General features: G+C 46.5%; 2 protein-coding genes across 3 annotated transcripts in view; one reads left to right on the forward strand and one right to left on the reverse strand.

Moving 5' to 3' along the window:
- Nucleotides 1-3,567, forward strand: part of NR3C2 (nuclear receptor subfamily 3 group C member 2) — a 192,146-nt gene extending 188,579 nt beyond the window's left edge. For both annotated transcript variants that reach the window (XM_026042588.1, XM_026042587.1), the window contains one exon: nt 596-3,567. In XM_026042588.1, the coding sequence (XP_025898373.1) occupies nt 596-751 (156 nt within the window). In that variant the 3' untranslated portion in view covers nt 752-3,567. The remainder of the gene's footprint in view (nt 1-595) is intronic.
- A 3,757-nt stretch (nt 3,568-7,324) lies between these two features.
- Nucleotides 7,325-15,888, reverse strand: part of ARHGAP10 (Rho GTPase activating protein 10) — a 122,838-nt gene continuing 114,274 nt past the window's right edge. The window contains exons 22-23 of the mRNA XM_026042645.1: nt 15,683-15,774; nt 7,325-7,987 (exon numbers count right to left, since the gene is read on the reverse strand). Of these exons, the coding sequence (XP_025898430.1) occupies nt 7,899-7,987; nt 15,683-15,774 (181 nt within the window). The 3' untranslated portion in view covers nt 7,325-7,898. The remainder of the gene's footprint in view (nt 7,988-15,682; nt 15,775-15,888) is intronic.

Below are 15,888 nucleotides of genomic sequence, written 5' to 3' on the forward strand. Positions count from 1 at the left end.
GTGTGTGTGTGTGTGTGGGTGTGTGTGTGTGTGTGTGTGTGTACAGCGACCGTCTCTCCGCGTTGGGCGGCCACATTTTCGCCCCGCGGCCAGGCCTGGCTGCCCGCGTGGCCGTGGGCGCTGCGAGTGGCAGCCGCTGTGGGGCGGCTGCTGTGGGGTGGCTGGGCGAGCGCCGCACGTACCCAGCTATGCCGGCGCAGCCGGCCCGGGTGCTGGCAATGTAGGAATACATGGGGTGTGTGGAGGGGGTTCCTCTGGGCGTGAGGCTCTGCTTGCACAGACTTTGCCCCTACGTTTCCTGGTGGCCCCTTGGCTTGGTGAAAGACAAGGTGATTGTGCTGAAAAGCTGCTTCTGTGGTGGTTTCTTCTCATTATCTGAATTTAGCTGGTGAAGTGGCACTTGGGGAGCTGGGTTCTTCGGTGTGGGCTCTGCAGCTGGACTGGTACGTTAGAGGAGGGCATGGCCCTCTCTGCTTAGCTCTGCCCGCTGCTGCAGTAGGCGAGGGCAGCGCCCACTCGCTGTGTGGCCCCTACTGCAAGCCGCTGCACGCGGAGGCCTAGCTGCTCCTAACTGCTGTTTCTTTCTGTATTGCAGCTCGTTAGTGACTTGCTGGAATTCTGTTTCTACACCTTCCGAGAGTCTCAGGCACTGAAAGTAGAGTTTCCAGCCATGCTGGTGGAAATCATCAGTGACCAGCTACCAAAGGTGGAATCTGGGAATGCCAAGCCCCTGTACTTTCACAGGAAGTGATAGAAAATGTCTTAAATGGAAGAACTTTGCCTTAAGTTTCCCTGTGTTATTCCACACCCATGAAGGACCCAAGAAACCATATTTTAAACATGCTCTTTACACTTGTTCAGCCGTCTCTGAATAGGCTAAAATCATGCGAAGGGTTTGGGGAATGGAGAACAGTTGACCTGGATTTGGCAAGACCTAGATGTTTGGAAATTACCCCTTACCCTGAAACATTTAGAAAATGTTCCTGTTCCTCGGATGAAAAGCCATATCTAGTCAATAACTCTTTGATTTTGATATTTTAACAGACGGAGTTTTAAATATGCCATGTAGTTTCTGGTATTGTTTGCCTGTTTTAAAAGGGTTCAAGAACTAACAAGAACTTTTTAAAGCTTACCCTTGGTTTGCACATAAACAGTAAAGTCAATATGGGGCATTAATATTCTTTTCTTGTAAAAAAGAAAAACAAAAACTATATATACATACGTACACACACACACCCCCTAATGTGTAAAGTAATAACAGACCATTTGGTGTGGAATACTCTGCTATCCCCACCTGTGGCATTTGTTATCCCATTTTATCCCATCATAGCTGATATACACTGTGTTAAGTGTCCATTTACTATTTAATTAAGGAGGATAAGATGTGAAAACAAATGCCCTGGTATCAATTTATAGTATCTATTGTGCTGGCTTTACAAATAATTTTTTGCAGTCTTTTGCTGTACTGTACATTGCTGTATGTATAAATTGTGAAGGACCTGAAATAAGGTGTAAGGAACTTTTGTAAATGAGACAAAAATCTTTAATGGTTAATAGGATGAATGGGAAAGTATTTTTGAAAGAACTCTATTTTGCTGGAGACTATTTAAGTACTATCTTTGTCTAAACAAACAAGGTAATTTTTTTGTAAAGTGAAATGTTCTGCATGCATAATGAACCGTTTACAGTGTATTTAAGAAAGGGAAAGCTGTGCCTTTTTTAGCATCATATCTAATTTACCATCCTACAGTATCTGTTGTAAATAACCACACCTAACCTTTTTCAGTTGTATTTAAGCCTTTGTTTTCCTCTCTCTTTTTCTTCCTTTGTCTCTCGCTTGCAAGTGTGCGTGACTCGAGCCCATCCTAGATGTCCTGCTTCCTCTTTCCGTAGGAAACTGCCCGCTGTCGTGCTTGCCACGTTACGGAGGTTTCATTTAACAAGACAAATCACGGCCTCTCCCCAGCTTGGGACAGAGCTTCGTGACGGAGGCGGTTCTGGCCCTCTGCTCCCTCTCGCGCTCGCTCACTCGCTCTCAGGGGAATAAGGGTGAACAAGATGGTGAACCATTTTCCTTTTTTATCAAGGGTTCCCACAGTGATTGCGTCTCCTTTGATTACTGACTGTCCCCAGCCCCCCGGAGGTCAGCTCACGGGTTCAGGGTGGCCCTTGTGGCACCGAGCAGCTCGAGGGGAGCAGCCGCCCCGTCAGTGATAAACTCAACCCCTCAGGGGCTGCAAGCAGTTCTGTGAAAACCAGAATACGTCTGGAAAGACAAGTGTGTTCACGCTACAAGTTCAACTCAGCTCGTCTAATTTTGTCTCAAAAATGTTTTCTCTAGAGTAAACTGCACAGATCAACTTTTTGAGGTGATTTTTGCTGTTTCACAATTCATAAGCAAATACAGCTTTTGGGGTAGAATCGAGGCCAGGTGAACTTGTCTGAGGCTCCCTGTTGCTGCCCTGTGCTCACGGAGCTAGGCTAGTTTTCCAGAGTCCTCGTCCCTGTGGGCGACACTGGTATTTCTGGGCTGTAGCTGTCCCCCGACCGGTCCGAATGTAGCATTTCTTCTGCAGGGTGGTCTCCCAGGAATGAGGTAGGATTCCAAACTCCAGAGTGCGCCTTGGTGCACACAAGGCAGTCAGTGCGACTTGTCTTTTTAAATGACACCTGCCTTATGCAATGAGTAATCTGTAAAGACTGTGTTCCGAGAGGGTTTTTTTATATATAAATATATACATACATATATTATTTGCATTTTGGAAGTCTAATTCATAGGCAGATCTTTAAATACTGACCTGCACAGCAATATGAAAGCCAAACTTCCAACATGAGATACACAGCATGCAGACTGGTTGTTTACAGGAATAGTCAGACAGCCATCCTTTCATTTACTTTTTTTCTTTTTTCTTTTTTTTTTTTAAGTCTAAAATAGGAAATTTCAAAGCCAGGTTTGGGGCAAATACAGTCTGCAGCAGCTTTTTATATTAACAAAGTTACTGCCTCCTTTTCTGTCTCAAAGTAACTTTGCTTGATTAAAATAGCAAAGCCATATTCTACACTTCACTGTTAAATGCCTGTCCCAGTCCAAATTGTTGTCTGTTTGCTCTTATTTTTGTACCTTATTACTTTTAATCTTGGTTTGGTACAATTCATAATTCACAGAAACTTCATATAATTAAACACACTAAATTAGTTTTAAAAAGCAATTTATATCTTTATGCAAAAACGTATGTCTGTCTTTGCAAACAACTGTAAGCAGATTATAATAAATCCTTTACTTTAATCACCTGTTGTTTATGAAACCATTCATTGATTACTACTTTTTGTTAGAGATCATTGAAGAAATAGATAAAATTGGATATAGATGTTGCAAGAGGCCGTGTTCTCTTATCCAGGACACTTAAGCAGAATAGCCATCACTTTTTTATCTAAACCTGTACAGAAAAAAAAAAAAAAAAAAACCCAGACTAGTTTTTAGCTTCCAAAAGCTACATTATTTTGAATTTGTTTAGAATGAAATAGGCATTTGTCTCCTGCAAAATACAAGACAAACTAAAACCATCTTTTCAAAGTGGGCTTCTGTTCAATGAGATAAATTATTTTGTTGTAAGAAGGAATGGGGATATACAGCAAGAGCATTGTATACACAGTTAAAATGTAAAATAGCATTCATGTACTGCAGTGGGTATTTCAGGAATACTACACACTATGCAACTCAACGGTTGCATGAAATAAAATAGAAAGACTAAAAGTTTGCAATATCAAAATCTTATTAAAAAGATACTTTACAATCAATAATGCAAAAAGCTAATTCACAGGGTGGTGTTTTTCACTGACTTGTTTAAACATTTATGAAATTAAACAATTCTACAGTTAATGCACTTTTAATTGTTTATTAAAGATTTGACTTTTCCTTTTTTAGAGCAATGTTTTCAGCTGGAGGTCAATGACTTGATAAAACAGACAGCAGTTCTGAGGCCAGGAAGCTCAGAGGAATGTTTAAGAATTCTTGGAGTTTAACTAGATTCCTGGATGACAAATAAAAGCAGCCAGCAGTATGGTGTACACAGTAAAATCTATGCATAATGATGCATTTATAATTAGGGGTTTGCTTCTGTATGTTTAAAGCTTTTTAAATAAATAGAAAATATTGTTTGGTCTTTATGTTAATGTCTGCAAGTACCTATTTTTTTTACATAAATTGTACAAATATACCTGAATTAAACTGGTTTGATTGCAAGTATTTCTTGCACTTTAATCTCAGCTAGCTGCTGGTGCAGTGATTTCCTTAGAACTGAGCTTTACACCCTTCCAGACAGTCCTAGACAGCAGCACAGAGGTGCTAACACGAGGCCCCGTCCCTGCGCTCGGCGTTTGCAACCTGCTGCGCCTGCGCTGGGCTCGAGCGCCGCGCTGCCGCCCGCTCCGAGCGCTGCCGCCCGCTCCGAGCGCTGCCGCCCGCTCCGAGCGCTGCCCTCGGCTCCGGCAGCTCTTCCGAGCGCGGCCTCCTGGAAGGGGCAGCGAAAGCAGCAGCCTCCCAGGCCCGGCGAAGTCCGCCCAGTTCTGCCTCGCCCAGCGCCGCGGAACCTACGGAGCAGGCTTGGAGCTTCCCGCAGGGAGACACGGGCTGTGTCTGGGCCCTGCACGAGTCCTGCCGGGGCAGCGGCTCCAGGTGCCTTCTCCGAGCCGGGTCCTTCCCACTCCCGGCAGAAAGCCGGTGGGAACAAGGGGGGCCCAGCGCTGGCAGCAGCAGCTCCGATGGGCAGGACACCCTGTCACTGCTTGAACTCAGCGTGGAAGCCGTGGCCTGACCTCCAGCTGCCTTATGAACCTATCTCCACCACGTGGAAGGCTGCAATGTGTGCACAGTAAGACAAAGAAGAGCAAGAATGCCTTTCCATTTTAAACATTTTGCTATTGGTGTTAAAACATGCCATACTTTAAAAAAAGAGAATGTTTTAATTGCAGATCCCAATAGGATGAAGTGTATTTGGTGCGTACCGCTCGTTACTGCAATGCAGAACAGGGCACACTCTTGACTTCCTATGCAGAAAATGCTATCCAAGACCTAAAAGGTGACACTTACTTCAAAGAAAGACAGCGCTCAGTAAAAACTGGCTTAGCAGCGGTGCCTTTGCAGCTTACCGTGTCCTGGGTCACCGAGGGGTGGCTTTTCCTGGGAAGCAGGTAAGAGCTGTGCCGTGGGCTGGCAGAGACGGAACAGGGAGCAGTGCACGGAGAAGGGCAGCCGCTGGGCTCGCCGCAGCTGCAGGAGGTGCCCGAGCCGCACACGCTGCAAGCAGCGCAGCAGAGCGCTGCTGCCCTCACAGGGCGCTGCAGGCCCCCACCGCCGTCGTCCCCAGCACGCGGCAGCCTCGGGAATCCCGTGGGAAAGGATGGGGCGGAGCCGCAGGCTGGGCAAGGAGCGGAGCTGGACACCATGCGGCACTGCACCCGCTCCTGCGCCAGCCCGGCACGAGGCGCAGCCCTTGCAGCCGCTGCCGAGGCCAGTGCCCAGTGGCGAGCCCGGCGCGGGGAGCAGAACCCGGCTCAGCTGCGCCTACAGCTGGGAAGCACCAACCCGGCCAGCGTCAGGAAGCTCCCTGGGAGGACACAGTGAGACCAGACATCCGTGGGTGAGGAGAGAACGAAAGGAAAAAAAGAAAACAAAGAGCTTAGCTGGCTTTCTCTGTAACTGAGTTACTTCCCTACCTATTTCAAGTTAACATTGCTTTATTCTGTCTTCCCAAATGTGCCAAATTAGAGGAAAGCAAGACAAAAAAAGGAGATCAGCAAAAACGCCCAATGGCAGAAGACAGAAGAGTGCCAAAGGACTGAGACAGCAGGGGACAGAGAAGTTCTTTTAAAAAAAAAACAGAAAAAAAAATTTTAGCATTATTTAATCTTGGCGCCCAGGTGCGAGGGCATCATTTACAGAACTGTTGACAGCGTGAAGGAGGAAGGTGCTGGGGCAGGGCCAGGCTGCTGTGCAAGTCTGCACTCACACCAGTGTGAAGAGGACCAGGCTGCCGTGGAAAACCGTCTGCCAGGTAGCAGCTCCCACAGCTAAATTCCTGAGCGGTGTGTGGTTAACCTGGAAGCCACATCAGATCTGGCTCGGCCTGCACCACTGCTTTTAGACAAAATCTGGGACGTGAGAAAGTCTGAATCAGTCTTACCCCTGCTCACTGTATCAGGGCTCAAAAGAGGAGGATCGTTCTGCCCTGGCTCCACGAGTAACAGGAATCTCAAAACATCTCACCTAAGGGCAAACAGGGTCACAGGACTGCGTTGATGGGACGCTGGGGAAGAAAGAAGTCTCTTCTTCTTTCTCTGTGTATCTGCATTTTCAAACCACTTCCCTATAAAAAAAAAAAAAAAAAAAAGAGAGAAAATATGTTGCACATGAAACAGCTGAAAAGCTGAAAATACCATTTGGGAGGCAGCAGCCAGACCATAACAAACACGCACTGTGTGTTTTAAAGAGAAAACAAGGGAAAGTGACTTAAGAAGCTTCCAGTGGCGACAGTGTCGCTCGCTCGCGGGGCCGGCTCCTCCCTGCCGCCCTCCTGCGCTGACCACAGGGCTCAAGTTTGCAGCTCCGGGAGCAGCCGTGCGCACACCCAGGGTCTGCGTGGGCTGGGAGCAGAATTGTGGTAGCGAGTCAAGGCCTAAGGGAAAGAGCACCCCCTCCTTAAGGCACCATTAGCCATTACCCGGGTTGCTAATCACATTAGCGAGAAAAGTGTGCGCGCTAAGTCTATGTGCAGCCACTCCGCGGTCCAGTTTCACAGTAAGTGAGCCTGTGTTAACATGTCACCTTCCCGTCTCCCTTCCCCTGCCTCCCAGCGGATCTTCGCTGAAGGTGAAGGCAATACACGGAATTCACGCTGAGCTGCAGGCCACGCTATCTCCCAGGCGCAGTTCCAAGGCCCCAGGCTCCGGCCGCCTCCCGGGGACGCCCCGCACGGCAGCGCGGCCCCGAGGTGTGGGCGGCAGCGGGAGCCGCTCGGAGCGGCCACGGCACAACTGCCACGACGTGGGCCCCGGGCGCGGGGCAGGAGGGAGGGCCCCAGCCCTGTGGGGCTGCTCTGACCCACTGCGCCCGCTGCCCCTATGATGTTGTGTCATTTCATACTGTACCTGAGAGACCAGAGCGAGACAGTCCCCAACTTAAGGAGCGCTTACGGTAAATAACAAATAACGTTTTATTTCACTTACAGTGGTGATTTTGAGTAGCAAAGGAACCATGACATACAGGAGCCTGTAATAAAAGTTCACATACCTTATCTTTATAAAACAATATAAATGAAGCCACACACACAACATAAATGAATTTGTCCTTTAAAGACATTTGAAAAATGTCATGTCTGCATACCTATTTTACCTATTGATATGTCTGTTCCATATTGTCTGTCTTTTCCATTTTGAAACGTAATTTTATCATCAGCATAATAGCTTTTTTTTTAATCTAACAATATTTTTCAAACTCAATATTCTGTTAACATTGGGCACAGATAATCTTCAGGACACTAAAATTTTTAAAAACTTTCTTCCACTGATATTTGAGTCACAGATCAACTAGAAGCTTGTCTGAAAATACTGATTACCTTCCAGATACATGGACCACAATTGTGCTTTACAATTAAAAAACTCTTTAAAACTTCAACTATTCCCCATTCCACTTTCTTGCCGCCACCCAATCCAAACGTCCTTAAAGAAGCTTCTATTTGTAATTCATATTTGGCAACACTTAATGTCTTTATACAGAATAGGATCTTCAACCCATAATCAGGCTCTTCGTTGATTAAAGACAGTCACAGGAGCAGAGAGCAGTGACTATAACAAAAATCCATGGATACCATGTACACCTTCTTGGCGTTCAATGCACAGAGCTATAAAAACTGAACATAGTTTTGTGGAATAAGTCCCCTCCTGCCATTCAGCGTGCCTTCCAGCCATCCTGGTTCTCTGGAAAATTGCACTACAAAAGGAAAGAAAGAAAAAAAAAAGAATTAAAATAGTACTGCATCTTTTTAGGCTTGGTTTTAGCTTTAGCTCCATAACACCATACAAAACATCCATAAAAACAGCCCATCTTCTGCACTGACATTCAAAAACGTGGCTATGAAAGAGGCCAGGGATGGTCAACGTAGTGGGAATATCTGGACAATCCAGGTGGTCGAGCACTTGCCTGGTAAGCGTTTGACGGGGTCAAAAAAGCTTTGGAGACAGGATACAACGTGAGGAAAACTCTGAGGCCCCTTAGGAGCTATGGCTTTATACAATGGGAAGTCTAGAATTCACATCAAACCACTGGAAACTATTTCAGTAGCTGGGCGCAAGGTGATACCAAAAAGCTGTCTCGAGGGCTGAGGAAGTTGGGAGCTGAAGCCACAGGAAAGCGGCTTAGCAGGTTACTCGGCATGAAAACTCAAAGGATGGCAGGGAAATGGAATTGAGTGGGATCTCATTCCAGGGAAGCATCATATCTTCACAGATAAACCTCCACATTTTGGTACAGACCACTGGACAACAGCTAAATCATTCATATGGTGAAATTACCGTTCTGAAATACAGAGCCATCGCACTAAAAACACAAAACAGCCCTTGAAAGATGCCTTGTTTGTTACTGCCATCTAAGTGATCTGCCTCTGCTAACACTGAAGTTGGTGCAAGGGTATCAGAGGATCTAAAATAAAGAAGAAAAAACGTCATCTAATACTCTAAATACCCCAACAAGTAACACTGCAACAGAACTAATGAAGTCAGGTTTCCTGTGTGCTTATGACCACATTTGAAAGTGAAAACAAACCAAGCAAAACCATCCAACCAAAACCGGAGCACAGCCTCATTGCTTTGAAAAAACAGCCTATGACCCCTCCAGCTTCCTGTCCAATTTCTTAGGAGAGTACGGCACAGATATCGGCGCAGCTCCTTGACCGCACACGTAGCCCCCTACGACAGTCCGTACTGCATCACTTGGCGCTCCCAGCGCTTTGGCAGCGACCCTGTGTCCGGAGAGGAGCAGGGAGCTGCTGCTTCCTGCTGCCCAGCCGGGCCTGTCCCGGAGAGCCCCGGACAGCGAGCGGGGCCGGCGGCTGTGGCCTTGCAGAGGCCAAGGGCAGATGCAGGCGGGCAGCATCTCTGCAGGTCTCACTTTCAGCAGCGCTTGCAGGAGTCAAGCCCCACACTGGGCACCTGGAAGATCCTTGCCCCACTCTTCTCCTTTCCTCCCGTTCATCAACAGTCCCACTGTTGGTGCTGTCAAGCACCAGGCAAGCTCAGAAACCACACTTCAAGTATCAGCTCTAGACTTAAGACATTCAGCAAACAAAAATGCTTTTAAATGATACTGCTAGTTTATATTCCAAACAATTCTGGACAAATATTTATAATGAACATGTTCACTGAGAAGAAGAAAAAAGGAACCTCATAGCAAGCCACCTTGACCATCAATAGTTACCAGGCCCTCCCCTCCCTTCGTCACTCCCATTCCCCAGTAAGAACCCAGTCCCCGTTTAAACTGCCTTGTGCAGGAAGGGCTGATAGCCACCTGACAGCCACAGCCCTCTGCCTTCTGTGGGCAAGGGATGCTAAAGGGGAAGGTGTCCACACGTAAGGCTATTCTAAGCCCCAACAATGCTGTGTGCCAATGCACCTCCTAAGGATACTGTACATGCATTAAAAAAGAAACAAAACAAAAAACCAACAAAACACAGAGGACATTTTGCTATCATGAAGGGCTCTTTTTAAACCCACCACACACGTTATTTCTGCAAAAATATCCTGCTCAAGAGAGGATCCGTAGTGTCCCCTTTCTGTCAATTCCTCTCAATCAAAACCGATTACAGTTCTTAGCACTTTCTCCAGCATCCCTCATTTAAAAATACACATTTGGCCTTAAAACTACCGCTTGCTATTGGACCCAACATCCCGAAGGACCCAGTGCTGTGCTGGCTGACAGGAGGCGCAGAGGGGCGAGGATTCCGGAGGGCGGCGGGAAGGCCAGGCCGGGCACACGGGGCACCCGCGGGACGCGGCACCCTCCCTGCGGCTGCAAGGGCCCCGGGAAAGGGAATCCAGAGCCCAGGGAAACCAGACGGTGCTCGGCTCTGGCTGCGAGCTAACCCAACACAACACAACCCAGAGTAAGGTCAACCCGGTGCTTACAGCATTCCTTATTTTTTCTCTACCTGCCATATTGTCAACACTATCATTACCTGACTGCAAAGGGGTAGGAGTATGCAAGAAGCTCTTCCCAGAGACGCACTGCTTGGAGATTTCCCTGCTGCAGAGCTTGTTCTGCTTTGACAGCTCTGAATCTTTACAGCCCTCGACTCTAAGTGGAAGTCCCTACTTTCCACAGTGGTGTTATTCCATTGTCCATCTGTGCTGGCTTTTGCAGGTGAGAATCAGGCTTTGTGGGGATTCTGTGGAAACCAGTGGCGTGGGAGGAAGAGGAGAAGGGGGAGGCTGTGGAGCAAGCATGGTGCCTGGCACGAGGGCCGCCGCTGCCCATGGGCTGCTGCACCAAACGAAGCAACGAGCCCGCAAGCTACATAAATGAGGATGACATTTTGTGGGCAGCAGAAATCTCACCGCAAAACCAAACTGCATTTTCACAGAACTCAATCCTGCTGGCCAATTTTTCACCAGGAAATTAAATTAAAGCAACAAAATGTGCTTGCAAGCCTTCCACGCTTATAAATGTTTGAAGCAATCCCTACGGGCAAAGCAGCAGCAGAAATGCACCAAGTGGCGTGCCGGGGATTAGCCTGCAATTTGAGATGCAAAGACTTCTTGTCTCCAAAGTCATTTTGGAACCCTCCAGCTTGCCACGAGAAGCAGAGCTATTCTGTGGACAGAACATGGGACTAGAGTCAAGGAGGCTTTTCCTGGCTCTGCTGCACGACCATAAATAAAGCAGCTGGGCGCTCAGACTTGTGAACAAGAGCGGAGCGCCCCACTGCCAGGCAGCCAAGCTGGGCCGGCCTGCAGAGCGGGGCTTCCATGGGGAGCAGGGGCTCAGCCCCCTCGAGGGCCAGCGAGACGCGGGCACCGCGGCCAACAGGGGAGCCCCAAGAAGCCTGGGGCTCCCCATTCGGCAGCCGGCGGCTGCTCCGCGCTCCCTCGGGCTGCAGCGGCTCCGAGGGACGGACACGCAGACGTCTGCGTGTGGAGAGCTCCTCCTGCGCTGAGCCCATCCCTTTCAGCAGCTTCCATTCAAACCCGCAGCTTGTCACTGGAGAGCACGGCTCCCACCGCGCTGCCGGCACCAGGAGGGGTGCCCTGCTCTGCATCAGGCAAAGTCACTCTGGTTAAGGTCAAATTACTTTCAGTAGCTTTTTAAAACTTCTAGCAAACTCAGCAGGAATTAGGCAGTGCTCATCTGATCCTTCTTACTGATGGAGCTGTGACTGTCAGCAGTAGTTCAAGGTGACTATCTCCAAATGGTATGGAGGGATCTAGAAAGGAGAACATCTGTCCACAACCTGTACACTCAGTTTCTCCAGCTGTAAAGTGGAGGTAATTAATGCACATGAGCCTTTCCAAGTGCTTTGAAGTCCACAGGCGAAAAAAGTACAAAGTCGCTTCATCCTCACTTCCACCTCAATAAAATCATTATTTGCACACCCAGCGCAGTGCAGCCCTTCAGGAGCACTGCTCTTGGATGTAAATCCTTGGCTTGTTAACACCGTAAAGGTGACGCAGGAGCTAGGAGGGCAGAGGGCCGCGGGGCCGCAAGCAGGTGGGTCAGCCAAGGGCAGCCTTGGCCACGTCAGGGAGGCGCAGGGCAAAGGCTGCATCCCGCCTGGGAGAGCCACCGGTTCCGCCGGGAAAGCCACCGGTTCCACCCGGGAGAGCCACCCTAACAAACCGCTTGTGTGAGCCCTCCCCACAGGTTCCCTTCTCTAAACTTGATTTGAAAATTGTGAAACGCTTTGATGAGAGTTATCTCAATAAGTTTTCAGGAAACCTTCTTGGAAAATTGCTAGCAATACTGACACAGAATTCAGTCGTGTAAACACCACTTACCACCTCAAAAACGCATTTCCCTAGTGAAATTCCCATTTTCTGACTTCTAAACAGTCTCTTTCAAGAGCCATAAGTTTAATAACAGTGGGCTCCCTGGCTGGCAAGGTTTCAATGCCAGGCAGTCTGATTATTCTTTCCTTGATTACTGGGAATAACGGCGTCAACAAAAATACGCAACTAGTGTATGTCTTGCACAATCCCAACTCATACTCTGCTTCTTCCCACATGTGCCCTTATCCAGCTGCAAAATCTTCAAGCTTTGCCTCGAACCACTTGAATGATATTGTTATGTGCTGTCAATAGCATAGTCTGCCTGTAGCAACTGGGAAACAAAAACATTGGCACAGTCTAAGGTAAATTGAATGATGATAAAAAAAATGCAGTGGATATTGTTCAGTTTGCATTATTCATTTTCTTACACAATTCAGTTAAATGGAAAACTTTTCCTTTTCTTTATAACTTACCAGCTGCTGCCTTCACACTTACAGACTGCGACACTTCAGTGGCAAGGCTGTGGGACCTGGCACCTGTGGGACAATGTCCAGGCAACACAGCAAACACCCCAGTAGGCAAGTGCTCCCATTCCTAGCAAGCCATCTAAAACCTAATCTAAATGTTAGTAAATCTAACCTCATCAGTTGGAGACAAACAGTCCAGATAAGGCAAATGGAGACATGAGTAAAGGTTAAGCTCTTACCTCCTTCTACCAATATTACATTGAGCAGCTGTGACAGCTGCAAGACTGCACTTCACTAAATGCCATTATCCTGTCTTGGGCCAGAAGAGCAGAAGATTCATCCAGGATAATAAGTGATAGGAGAGAGCTACCACAATCTATGGATCAAGAGAGACAGAGCAGGAGTTGAACAGGGAAAGGAAAAGAAAGAGAGAAGGAAACAAAGCAGAAGAACAGACAGTGAAAAGGAAGGGGGGAAAAAAAAAAACAGCAAGGGAACAGCGAGAGGTGAGACAGGATTAGAAAAGGGAGACAGGCAGGGTGGAGAGAGATGGGTAAAACCTTCCCTAATGGAAGCAGCACTTTTTAGCAGACATTAATTTAACAGTTACTTTAATGGTTGATACTAGCTGTATGTCAACTTGATTGATGCGTTGTCACTTTGATAGTTAAGGTTATTGGTAGAGCGGCAGAATTGATGTATTATTATTTTAATTCTTCATTTATGAGGGCATATGGGAATTCAACTTGAGTAAGTAAAGAACCTGGATTGCTTCATGGAATCGGATTCCAGCAGACACAGGGGTGCTGAGCACAGGAGGAGAGGCCTCTGCGAGGGCACCGCGGTGCAGAGGCTGCCTTGGCCCTTAGCGACGACCCGTTCCCCACCAGCATGGCCTATCCACGATATCACCAACCAGGAATCATTATGGAATGAACATTAATTTATCCTGCATGCCCAGCTACTGCCTTATAACCTGCATGTCCTCCTCCTGCCTCTTAATCCTCAGCCCACCTTGCACCTTAGGTGGGGAGTTCTGCAGAGTGTGAATAACGCTTATACCAGGATACAATGGAATAAACCACAAATATATTTAAGAAAATGTGCTTCCCCTCATTAGAGATCTGCAATTAGGTTTACAAAATGTAACCCACATAATCTTTTCCTAAGCTTCCAAATTTATTCATAAGGATGACACAGAAGAACAGTCTTGCAGTTAAGACATTTCTGCCCACGTGTTGAGGACATGAATTTGGTACTTGCCCCTGGACAATCCACTCCTCCTTACTGAGGCTGGAAGGTACCTGAACTATTGCAGCTTTGCCATAACATCTAGCATCTCTTGCCACAAGAAAATACCAAGACTGCTGTCACACAAATGCATGACAGGGAAGTAACTCCTTCTGCAGTGCCAAAGCACCAGCAGGGCAGCCCTTGGTGCTCTGCATCACAAAAGCTTCTCTCACACCCACCATCTACTTCCCTGCACCAGATTTTTTCCTGTGCACAATTCTCTGTCTGCTGAAGATCCCTATCAGTCATGTTTTAAAAAACTTAAATTAAAATAACTGGTGTTAGAGACTTTCAAAGGAGCAATCATTTAGCTAATTTATCTTTAAAAGGTTTCCCACCTAACTAGATTCAGACGTGATTTGCCTGCCAGGCAGTTCTCTGACAGGAAACACCAAGCAAGATTTTGTAAGGTGGGCGAGGGAAGGGAGGAACCCAGTGGGACCCCAGATCACCTCAGACTGCAGAAAAGGCAGGACTGCAGACTCGCTGCTTACCTCCCTGGGAGGAGGCAGAGACACGGTCACGTTTCTGCTGTAGAATATACGATAGCTCTGTTTTAAATTAAGTATCACAAAAAAGGGGAAGGGGATGTGCACGTCTGTGTGATCTCTGCATTTTGAAAAAAAAAGATTCTGCTGAGCTCCCCACTTGTTTCAGCTTGTTAAAAATTAGGAACATTTGGTTGGGGGCTGGGAGGAGGATGAAAAGATTTTTTTTTTTTTTTTCTAATGAGAAACTTTCCCACACACACTTTTGATCCCGTGTTAACAGAGTTAATAGAGTGCGTTTGTGGAAATATAAAACATATTTAGCTAGTTTTTTAATGCCTGTAGGTTGTTTTTTTATAGCTAGTTTAGATTGTGATTTTTTTTTTTCTGAATGCAAGCTGGGAATCTGTGATACTCCTCCTCTCTGGGACATACAAATAAAGGTTCTCTCACGGGGTATCTGAGCGACTTTGCAAGAGCACACCATAAGTAAGTTTGGCCATGCAGAATCAAATAGCACTCTCCCCTCGGAAAGCACATATCAGATTTCTGACCTGGTAGCAAGCTGAGCAGCTGGCAATGAATGAGAAGAAATAGGCACCACTGCAGAATTTCCAGATTCTTTAGAGAGCAGAATGTCCCTTAGTGCTCCTCTGCCACTACAGAGACAGAGAGACTGAAACACTGGCCTCAGTGCTCACAAGGCTCTTAAAGATGTTATTTCCAGATCACTCTGAATCCCTCAGTCTGCACAAAGCTTGGGTGAGGACTTGGCTGAAACTGTTTTCTGATTTTTTATTTTTTAATTATATATTTTTTATCAAGGCCTTATAACAAACAAATGTCTTAGGAGTGTTTCTACTATGATTTCTGCTCTCGTTTTGGCACCTTAATAAATATTCCCCTTCCTGCAAGTACCTGCATACATTAAGGCACCCTTGATTAAAGGAACAAATGCTCTCTTTTCTTTCGTCACCTATTAATTTGTCTACCTGAAATTCTGCTCACATGGAAGTCCTTAAACAGGTTTGTTTCTCTTTAAATTAAAGCCCACATGGAATTTTACACAGAGAGATCACATTAAAAATTAGTTTCATAGGCCAAGATATCTCTATTGCCAAAACCCGCCTTTTTTGTACTGCAACACATATTTAAGCACTCTTGAAAAATCAGACCATTTGAAAGAGTCTACACATCTGAATCAAGGACATTGTCTCATGGTCCCTTAATATACAGTAAGCAGCTTCTATATCTAGGTACCAGAAACCGTCCACGTCACAGACTATTTGCCGTCAGCAATCTTGGCAGAGTAGCAGTTAGGCTCGTATTTTTATCTGAAGCCATTTTAGGAGTTTTCTCAGTTTGTTTTCATTGCTTTATATCTACACAAGCAGTACTTACCATCTTCAAAAATTGCTCCTGTCTGAAATGATAATTCAGAGCTATGTTCTGCTTCACATGGATAAACTGCTACTGCTTTTTGGCAGACAACACTGAAAATAAAATAATGAAATACTGTTACTTTCACCTATTGATGAAGACACTTTCCACTTTTAACCCCATTTGGAGATTATTTTAAAACTTTTAAACACAATCCCTTAGACATT

Source organism: Nothoprocta perdicaria, unplaced genomic scaffold, assembly GCF_003342845.1.
Source record: "Nothoprocta perdicaria isolate Ctin4 unplaced genomic scaffold, notPer1 scaffold_31, whole genome shotgun sequence".
Classification (NCBI taxonomy): domain Eukaryota; kingdom Metazoa; phylum Chordata; class Aves; order Tinamiformes; family Tinamidae; genus Nothoprocta; species Nothoprocta perdicaria.